The 10,368-nt window shown below is 42.9% G+C and overlaps 1 protein-coding gene across 3 annotated transcripts; it reads right to left on the bottom strand.

The window, feature by feature from the left end:
- Positions 1-76: 76 nt before the first annotated feature.
- LOC115691262 (rab GTPase-activating protein 22-like) lies at positions 77-5,207 on the bottom strand. 3 transcript variants are annotated; one of them, XM_056317721.1, is made up of 6 exons: positions 4,748-4,882; positions 4,383-4,608; positions 3,171-3,306; positions 2,976-3,025; positions 2,039-2,092; positions 77-1,953 (listed from the first exon to the last, which is right to left on the bottom strand). In XM_056317721.1, the coding sequence occupies exons 2-6, from the start codon at positions 4,586-4,588 to the stop codon at positions 330-332; spliced, it is 2,070 nt and encodes a 689-aa protein (XP_056173696.1). In that variant the 5' UTR covers positions 4,589-4,608; positions 4,748-4,882; the 3' UTR covers positions 77-329. The 3 variants fall into 3 exon arrangements, with proteins under 3 accessions (XP_056173696.1, XP_030473718.2, XP_030473719.2); XM_030617858.2 differs by lacking the exon at positions 4,383-4,608 and having other exon boundaries at positions 4,748-5,207; XM_030617859.2 differs by having other exon boundaries at positions 4,383-4,897.
- Positions 5,208-10,368: the final 5,161 nt, after the last annotated feature.

The raw sequence follows: 10,368 nt of genomic DNA, 5'->3' as shown, positions 1-10,368 counted from the left end.
TTCGAGCATAACTTTGAAATGGGTAAGAAAGGTTCACAAAAGAAGGAAAGCAACAGTACATGCAAAACACAGGCCATAAGAAACGAACGTGTTAGTTCATTAAAAGCGGGGATTCTGCCACCATCACTCAATGAGACCAAGTGCGGGCAGTATACATAAAACCTCACGGTTTAGCTGATACAGAAATATGTGTCGTGCTGAGTGCTCGTTCCGAGTCGCATGGACTTGTAAAGCGACCCATAGACGAGAGTTCTATGTCAATAAGGTCCCCGACAGGTCAGACCAGAATAATGTACCAACAGAAGCCAGCGAAAACAAGGAAAAAGGGATCAAGAAACCGATGCCCCTAGTTTGTCCTGAAGAGTGACCACCAAGTCGTGCGCGTCGTCCAGAAGCTTCCACACATCCAAATGACCAGCCATGCTATTACACTCCCTCATGATATCCTCCATGCTGCTATACTTCTCTATAATCAACTTCCTCCTCTGCAGCACACAAGCAGCAATTGCGTAAAGCAACAGATCGTCAGTAGGTGGGGCCCGCAGCCTCATCCTCCCCCAAGCGGACCTGGCGATCCCGGCCCTTACAGCGGCCTGATCGGCCCACATCACCTCCCAGAGGCACAAGGTTTGCTCAAAGTTCAATTCTCTCCTAAAGAGCACGACCACCATTCTGTAGACAAAGAAGCAATCCTCAGCTTGAAGCTTCTCCAGATGGCTGTAGAGATGGGAGTCCTTGCACTTTATGATCTTCGAGACAATGTTCAGCTGTCTACGGATCCCCACCTCGTCTAGCCTAAAGTTGTGGCGTGCCTTTTTCATAAACCCCACAAAACACCAGAATGCTTCATCATCCTCCTCCATCACTGAGATAATCGGGGAAAGCAGATCGCTCATCCCCTGGCAGTAACCAATCTCTGGGTCGTACAGTGCATAAGCTTCAAGGATAGAGACCAGACGAGCAGCGTGAAAAATCCGAGAAGGCTCGAGATGGTCATAATCTTTCAAACCCACACTGTCAGCAAAACGCCTTGCCTTCATTTCACTCACTGTTGCCTGAGATGGAGAGTAAATTACCCAATCAGCATTTGCTCGCAGAGCATCGAGGCGGATGATTCTCTGCCACGTGGCAAAATCTTCATCACTATGTATCTTGGTCTTGGTTTTAGTAGCAGGCACAGACGAACTTTCTTCAGTAAGCTCACTGATGTCACTTACTCCGACTTCTTCGGTTGGAAGAAAGTGGGGTATACTATCAATCTCCTCAGAGGAATCGGAATCAGTAGAATCCGAGTCACCAGCGGAGGCACCCTCACGCATCAGTCCACTTTTTTCCATGTTTCCTTCCACTTTTGAACTAGAAGACTGGAGAACCTCACCCTGGTCCTTTTCTGTATCTCCTTCCACTATTGTATGCGAGCATTGCGGGACCCTATTTGCATTCTGCAAATCTCCTTCTGATATTGCAGTGGAGGATTGAGGGATCTGAAGTCCACTCTTATCGCTACCTCCTTTTATAGTCATACCTGAGGATTGAATCACCTGATCTCCATTCTTTTCCATATTATTATGTCCTTTAACAGTTGCACTGAATGATTGAATGACCTGATCTCCATTCTTCTTCTGTGAGTCTCCTTCCAGAATGGTATGAGAGGATTGAATGACCTGATCAGGACTGCTTTTCGTGTCTCCTTCTGCAATCAAATTGGAGGACTGAGAGACCCCATCGCTCATAGGACTGACTGTGCCATCAACATAAGTGCCAGTGCCATCCCCCTCCACGCAAGGTGATCTCCTCGAACTTACATCATCATCCATGGCAGAATCCAGAACTTGACTGAAATCCCCACTGCCTTCATTACAGCTGTCTCCAGCACTTTCCTTTGACATTAAACTCTTCTCACTGCGGCTGAGGATTTGCTGACACTGTTTCCGTAAACTCTCATATTGTTTTCTACATTGCAATAAAAGAGCATCAGGTACACAACAACTAAAGCCAGGAATGAGGTATATTAACAAGCCACATAATCTGAGAGTACCTATTTTGACTTCTAAGAGAATCCCTTTCTTCCTTGGAACTGTTAATGTCATACCTGTAAGACCAGAAAACATCAACATAAGGAGGGAAATGAAAACTTTTGAGACATTAAGGATCAAAATGTAAGTACTTTGCACATGCCACCTTGCTGAAATTCAACCAACTAAAGAAGAGCGATGAAAGCAATAGACATCCAAAAACAGCATAGAAATATCATGAGAAAGTCGTAATAACTCCATATGTTTGAAAGGATGAAAGAAAAGGACAAAATCAAAGGGAGAGAACTTGGATTATCCCAAAAATGACGGCTATGGACTATAGGATAGAACCAACTAACTGTTGATTTCAAGTTATCATTATCTCCAAAATTCCTCTTAAGGATGATGGGTGAATGTAACTCCATCAATTCTGACTTTAACCATGACTCGTATTATAAACCGAGTGGTTGGATTTTAACTCATAAAACAGTTGGTTTGATGCTTCTGAGTGACAAAAGTAAAGATATGACCACAATATAATACCTCATTTGATGTTATATGTTATCAGCTTTTGATGTACACACTCATTTTCACTCAAAAGCCAAAGACATTGCTACTACTTCTGGTTTCTACTACTGACATAGTTCGAGTTTCCCCCATATTTTGATTTTCGCAAAAACAAAAACATAATTTCGCTTACAAAAGCAAAATCTCCGAATTCCTTAAGTCAGCAGTAGAAGCAAAGACTAAAAAATCCCCCACAAGCATGCTCTAATGTTGCCATTAACACAACCAACAATGACCAAATTAAATACTTATAGCCATACAAGAGCCAACACTAACAGCCTAATCCTTCCATTGATCCATAAAAGATTCAGAAATACAAGCGTTTAGAATGCGAAGTTGTTTTTCAAAGGTCAAATGCAAAAGCACTTGAGTAAAACATGGGAAATCACTTACACTCCAAGGAGAAACGGCCAAACCTCTGCTCTAATACTTGGATCAATACCCTGCAACAAAAATAACAAATCAAACTTAACCCACAGAATAGGAAATTAATTTGAACCAAAGATTTGCAGCAACAAAAATTAAAAATCAATGGGTGCAATAATCATTATATATATATAGATATAACCAAAGAATTTAGTTACTTACTCCACTCCGCACTTTTTTCAGAAATTTGACTCCACCATCAGAAAGTTTTCCATCAGGTGTAAATAAGCTCTTCCATTGCTTCGGCAACAGCGCATGTTTTCTTCTTCTCCGTGACCATGGGGATTTAAGACTACCCCTGAAAGTGGAGAAGGAAAATTGTTAGTTAAACCAAGAGGAAATGCAAGACAGACCAACGAAGAGTTCTACAACAAATCAAGAAGTAGACGGCTAAGCAATGAGTACTTGTGCGCAGCAGATAGACAGCTATTGTTAGCAAATATAAGCATAATATCCTAAGAAACAAGAACTTGAATCTTGTCAGGAATCGTCAAAATATTTGCAAGCCACAACGGAGAGGTAAGGTCACTTCGAGGGGGGGAAAGCAAGTGTAGACCATACTAGCATCCATATAACACAGGGAGACAGAGAGAGAGATAGAGAGGCATCGCGATTGTAGAATATGTTATCTTCCACCAACAACATAGTTCTCTACCACCCACACTGTTGCAATCTTTCCCCTCTCGTACACAATTATCAGCACGAAGCAGAATAAAGAGGTTCCTATTCTGCAAATACCTAGTGATTTTTGCACAAGACCCTACACATTTAACATTTAATTCAAAAGCTTCCTTCAATGACATAGAATAGGACAGCATGACATAATCAGTTTCAATGCATTCACTCGATTCACTTCCATCCAATTCTTTCTCGACTTCTTGTAACTAACTCGAAACCAGTTCTACCCACTCTCTTAAATGTAAAACAAATGCACAAAAATAAAGCTGTCATTGAAGTCCTTATCACACTGTCCTCATTTGACAGATTAGTTTATTTTTCCCTTGCCTCTTTTACACCTCCTCAAACTACCACAACAGTCTCAGCACTTAAAATTGCTAGCCGGAACCTGTGGAACTAAAACCCAAGATGCAGAAACAGAGAGAGAGATCGACAGAAGCAATGGCAGATTGAGCAAAGGACCAGAGAGTTTCCACAAGAAAAAAACTAGTTGTGCGAGGTAACAAAAAATTCAGTAGATCTGGATCCAAAGGCAAATTGAAGAAAATCGAGAACCCAAAAGAGTGAGTGTAATCCAGAGCAGCCAAAATGACCCCTTTTGAACACCAGATTGGGCAAAACAAAAATTGGAAAGGAACAGAATTGAATTGAAAGTATCAGCAGACCAGATTTAAAAAAGAGGAATGTGGAACTCACCGGCTAGAAGGAGCTGGTGAGGACGATGAGGAAGCGACGACTAACAAGACCGATCGCAGATGAATCCACGATGAAGACGACGACGACGACGACGCCGCAGCTGTGGAATTTGGCGGCGAAGAGGAATTGGACGCCGACGACGGCGAAGACGAAGTGTTACTTCGCCGAAAGGATTTCATTAAAGGCTGTTTCTGTTGAGTGAGCATCTGGACCTTCTAGTTTTTACCTATCAATCAATCAATCTACCAACGAAAAGGGCTTTATTCCCTAGGGTTCTGATTTCGACGAGAAGAACGGAATCGAGCGCGCTAGTTTTCACCCTCCGTTCTCGAGAATCGCGATTTCGGGATTCGGCGTATCTCTACCTACGAGAGTAGACGAGGGTGGCGGCCAAGGCGAGGCCGGCCATGGCCGTCACGGCGATGGCTATCGTTCCCACATTGGAAGGCGCTGCCGCCGAGGACCAGAACCTCCCGCCGCCCCCGCCGCCGACTAGCGACCCGCTCCTCGCGCCCCCGCCGCCGCCGCCGCTGCTCCCGCTGCCCTCGGCGAGCAAGATCCGCGCCCCGTCATTGCCGCCGCCGAAGCCGGTGGTGAACAGGAGCATCAAAAACAGGGCGGCCGGGCTTGCCCCGGCGAGCCGATCGTCGGTGATCTCCCCTCGCAACCGCCGGATGCCCAATACCATCACCGACGGAAACCCCCCACCGCGTCCCCCTCTCTCTCTCACTCTCTCTCTCCGGCGTGCGAGCTCCGGCGAGGTGCTTTTCTTCAAGGGAGCCTCTTCACTCGCTTTTCCATTGAAGAAGAAGAAGGTGAGGAAAGATGAACAGTGAGATGCTCTATCGACTAAATAAAATACGTAGATAAATAAAACAAAATAAAATAATGATTACGCTTTTTTATTAATTACAGTTTTCGACTCTTTTTTCTTTTTTTCTCGCTTTTGCCTCTCTCCACGTCTCTTTCTCGGGGAATCCCGGCCCGGCCCGGCCCGGCCCATTTCGATTTCGTAGGCCCACCATTTCCGCTCATCATATATATATCATCATCATCATTTAGCCTCATTCCCAGCTCTTGCAATTCTTTTTCCCAACTTTTTTCTTTAAATCACAACTTTATTTTATGGCCAAAAGAAAAACCTCTTGCAATTTTCTCCCCATATTTTGACGTCTGGTGAATGGTCGGGTCGAGCCGGTCGAATATTGTGCTTGAGAAGCTTTTTTTGTGCCTGTTTTTTGATTAGAGAATATCGATTACCGCTTCAAAATGATTGGATAAAGGGGAGTGCAAGAAAGTTTCTCCCCATATTTTGACGCCTGGTGAATGGTCGGGTCGAGCCGGTCGAATATCGTGCTTGAGAAGCTTTTTTTGTGCCTATTTTTTTACTAGAGAATATCGATTACCGCTTCAAAATGATTGGATAAAGGGGAGTGCAAGAAAGAGAATTGCTTGCCTAATTTGTGCTCCGAGCTTGGTGCGCTTGCACAGATTTAATGACCTACTGGACAAGATCCAGTTGTGATCGAATGATGCCTTGTATGTATGCTAACCAATTGACAGGGCAAATAACATAGAAAGCCCCAAATTATACCCCGCCGTGACATAAATACCCAAGATTTTTTTTTTATCACCAAAAACCCTAAACTTGCCCACCGCGACACTAATACTCCCAACTTTTTTTGTGTCATGAAAAAACCTAACCTAAACTTATATGTGTGTGACATTTGTGCCCTTTATTTCAATTCCATCCAATATATATTTGTCACGTTAGTATAAGTTCGGGATTTTTTACGACACAATAAAAATTTCCAGGAATTTATGTTACAATGGGCAAGTTTAGAATCATTAGAAACAAAAAAAATTTGAGATTGCAGTGGGAAAATTTGGGGGTTTTTAATAATATTAACCCTTATAACTATGATTCGTTTGTTTGGTTACTATGTCGCAATTTACCTCCCTTTTGTGAACCAGCCCTTATGCATAGCATTACTCCCCTCAATTCTTTAATTATATCGTTTCACTTTTTGCTATGAGTGTCAATGGTTCGGTTCGGGTCCGAACGGAACCGTTAGGATGATTAGGATGATTGCTTGAGCCAAATCGAATTGGAACTCGAATCGAAAACCCAGTTCAGTTCGGGTTTTTCTTCACAAGATAAAGTTTAGTAAAGCAATCATCATCTCTGTGGCCTGCTATCATATATTATAGGAGTAATTCTCCCATTAACGATACTTTTCAACTCGACAAGAGATAGACAGCCGCCAAGACTTCCGGTCTGCTCTTCATGCCCGAGACAGCCGCTATGATCGTTTGCTTTCACCACAAGACAGGAAACGAAGACAAAGGTGAAAGATGAGGATATGGAAATACCATATGAAACCAAAGTAAAAAAGACAAGCAGCTCCACAAAAGAAGGCGAGGCTCCATCCCAAACCCAACACAAAGCATGGAAATTGAGAAAAAGAGAGCATGGAGAGAGACTCAAAGGGAAGACAGTGCACTCATTGATGCTCGGGCCACATGATGCCCATCTGCTTTTGCCCCCCTCCCGCTCCATTCTAAAAGCAGTCACAACAAGCATGGCATCCGGGGCTTCACTCAGTTGTCCTATAAGCAGTGTTTTTTCTTTCTCTCTTTATTGAATTTCTCTTTTCTTACTTCTTACTTTTCATCATCTTTGTTCTTCTTTTTCTTCCTTTTTTTCTTGGAGGGGATGAGCGGTGCTTTCACTTTCATTATTGCTGCCCGGGTTGCTTCAATGCCATGGCTCTTGTGGATCTCATTGGGTATGGATTCATGATCCAATTCTCAGACATATGCACAATGTTTGGTGGAGAAAAAAATCTTTAAGGACATGGATCGTCTTGTCGAGGGTCTATTATGGATCGGACAATCACAATGGTTGGTGGCGATGGTGGTGAGTCCGATGTGAATTCCAAGTGATTTTAACGATCGCCATGATATATATAGTTCATAGGGCTCTGATCTAAGGAAATACTTCTCCATTTTAGGGGGGGTTAAATGTTCACCTATCACTCAAAAATAAGAAGAAGGTGTCCGATTCATGTCCCGCGTATAATCTAACATCTTCAACTTCGTAACAGTCGATCATGTTCAGACTGAAAATCTATCACTCATCCGGAACAAAACTGCGGTCCAGATATAAGTCACCAGAAGAGGGTTTATGTACGATAATGAACTATTCATTTGCCCACTAAATTCCATTCTGCTAAGGCAATGATGCTCGTGCCATGCACGCATCGATTGCATGGTGCCTACGGGAAAGCTCGCGACCAAGCAACGAAAGCCCACCCTAGCTTTGGGTTCACTGGACCGGGTGGATCAGAACTGTCGATTTTATGGATCCCACGCGAGACTTGCATCGTCGATATCACGACACCAAACGGTTATCGTGGATTGGGTCGACTGGGACCCATCGCACGAGGGACCCGCCCCCCGAAGGAATTGGTTGTACTTGGGCCCCACGGCCAGATGATTCCCCCGTCCGAACGGACCACAGTGACCCAACCCAAAAGCGTTGAGGGTACTGTGGTTGTCGAAGGATGTGGCCACCTTCATTTCGCAAACGCACAACCGTGGGGCCAAAGAAAAGGACGTGGAGATGTGGACCGATGATCCAAATCATGGATCAATGTTGCGACAAAGTACAACTTCTTCGAAGAAAAATAACGCAAATAGTTTCTGAATTTCGATCTAATGTATAATATGACTTCTAAGTTGTTCAATATGATTCATGAATTTTCATTTTCAATACAGAATTAATTGAAGGATAACATTGAACATATTCATATAATTCATGGACTAAATTGAACATGTAGCAAAAGTTCAGGGACCACATTATACATTAGAGTAAAGTTTATGAACCATATTGAATAAATTAAAATTTTAGGAACTATATTACATATTGGGTTAAAGTCGAAGATGAAAAAGGGCAATGTGTGCGACGTGTGCTGGTCTCCGTTTTAGCAATCGAATCATAAAAACCAGTTTAGTATTTTCGTGTTCGACGAGTATGAAGTGAGTAAGCTCATATTATCATTTAGATTATAAGTTTTTGTAATTGTTCTTTTTTTTTTTGGGTTGGGAGGGGGGGTTAAGTGCATGATGGGTAATTAGAGTTCTCGTCTTTGGTCAATTGGGCTCTTGAACATTTTATTTTGATTAAATAAAAACAGTTTTTAAAAAATTATGCAATCGAGTCTCGAATTCTCTCTGAGTGGGTTTCCGACACGGGGAAAGCCTACGTGCCTCCCCACGTTGCCTTTTTTAGATGCCATGTGATCACGGACTTGAGAGCCACGTAAAGATTTCCTTGCATCGATAGTCCATTGACAGCTAGCTCAGGACTGGATTGCTTCCTCTCTAAGGCCCGTTTGGTAACGTGCCAAACAGTGAAAATTTCTATTCTTTTATTCCCAAAAATAGTTTGGGAACAGAAATGCGTTTGGTAAACTTTTTGTTCCGCACATTTTTGCAAAAATTTGTGCCGAGAAACAATTTTGAAAGAGAAACAAGAAGTAAAAAAGTTGCTTCTTGTTTCAGACAATTTTGAAAATCAATTTTTTTTTTTTTTTTCTTTTCTTATTTTTGTGTTGTTCTTCCTTGGGTTGGGCCGGCGGGCGGCAAACGGCCACGACCCTAGGGCCGGCGAGGGCGTCACGGCCCTCGCCGCCCGCCGGCGGAGGCGAGGGTCGCCCTCGCCCTCGCCGCCCGCCGGCGCGAGGCGAGGGTCGCCCTCGCCCTCGCCCTCACGCCCCTGTGGCTGTGGCCGCTGCCCCCGGTCCGCCGGCGACCGGCCATGGCCAAAGAAGAAAATGGTAGAAAGAAAAAAAAATTTAACAATTCAAAATATTATTTGAGAATAGAAATTTTGTGTAGTTACCAAACGCATTTCTGTTCTTTTCTACTATAAGAATAGAAATTTTGGACAGTTTACCAAATGCCTTCAAATACTCATAAATTATTTTCGGGCACAGAATAAAAAAAAATCATTTATATTCAGAAATAGTTTTCGGGCACAGAATGGTATTCATACGCACCCTAAATGAACATCAATTTTAATTGATCGAAAAACGAAACTCCACGAAATCAATTGACTAACGGCAAAATGTTAAGAACCAATCGTGCAATCATCCCAAGTCAAAGAGAGAGACGACCCTAACTTTGATCAGAAATCTAAGTACGTGAAAATTCGAAAGTCATGCATAAGAGAATTAACTACTTAGATTCATACGAGTTTGCGTTGTCTAGAAACAATGACCGTCAAGCTTCAACGTTTTCATGGGGTTGTGGCGATGAATTTGTTAACCTTCGACTTTCGAGTCACGAATATTGTAGAATAATTGCTACTTAATCCAAACATTCCGTAACGGGTATAAGATCCTCGTGATAATATGCTCGGGGAGATGTATCGGCGACACGTTAAAAGCCAATGAAAAAAAGGGGAAAAAAGTCGAAACACCATAAAATATGTTATATTTTTTTGATGTTTTTGCCGGTGTCTCAAATTCTCAACCACGATTGGATCGAAAATGAAGTGAAGCCGGCCGGAGTCGTGTCATCCTAACCACCGCGCGAAAGCTTGGCCGGTGGCCGGTGCACTATTCGGGTCGACTTGTTAACCATGTTTAGTAAATAAAATATTTTCAATTTCAGCGCATTGGACAAACGTTTTTAAAAGGTAACAAATTTTCTTTGTTATTATTGTTAATAAAAACCCTATTCTTAAAAAAAAGATGCCGGAGGTCATCTCGCTTCTGCGGGCGGTTCCTGCTTGCGAGTGATGCGGGCGAATTTTTTTTTGCTATGCCGAGCCTTGGCTATGCCGATCGGAATGTGAAGTTTGCTTCGGACGGGTTAGCCTGCTTCGATTCAATCCTTTCGATTGGTTGAGTAGGTTCAATTATGCCGTGATAGAGTACAAGGCTTTCATGTATTGAAGTTTAGGTAAACAATGCAATGA

The sequence above is a fragment of the Syzygium oleosum genome, unplaced genomic scaffold, assembly GCF_021117445.2.
Source record: "Syzygium oleosum isolate NSW1041296 unplaced genomic scaffold, Sole_v2.1 Sole_v2.14, whole genome shotgun sequence".
Taxonomy (NCBI): Eukaryota; Viridiplantae; Streptophyta; class Magnoliopsida; order Myrtales; family Myrtaceae; genus Syzygium; species Syzygium oleosum.
Note: the sequence above shows the minus strand (reverse complement) of the source record. Positions and strands in the feature narration are given on the sequence as shown.

Excerpts from the sequence above, each read along its gene's own strand:
- LOC115691262 (XM_030617858.2), bottom strand. The coding sequence starts at position 5,070 with ATGGTATTGGGCATCCGGCGGTTGCGAGGGGAGATCACCGACGATCGG. Across the intron at positions 3,026-3,170 it reads TGAAAAAAGTGCGGAGTGGA|GGTATTGATCCAAGTATTAG; the intron begins GTAAGTAACTAA and ends TTTTTGTTGCAG. Across the intron at positions 1,954-2,038 it reads TCTCTTAGAAGTCAAAATAG|AAAACAATATGAGAGTTTAC; the intron begins GTACTCTCAGAT and ends ATTGCAATGTAG.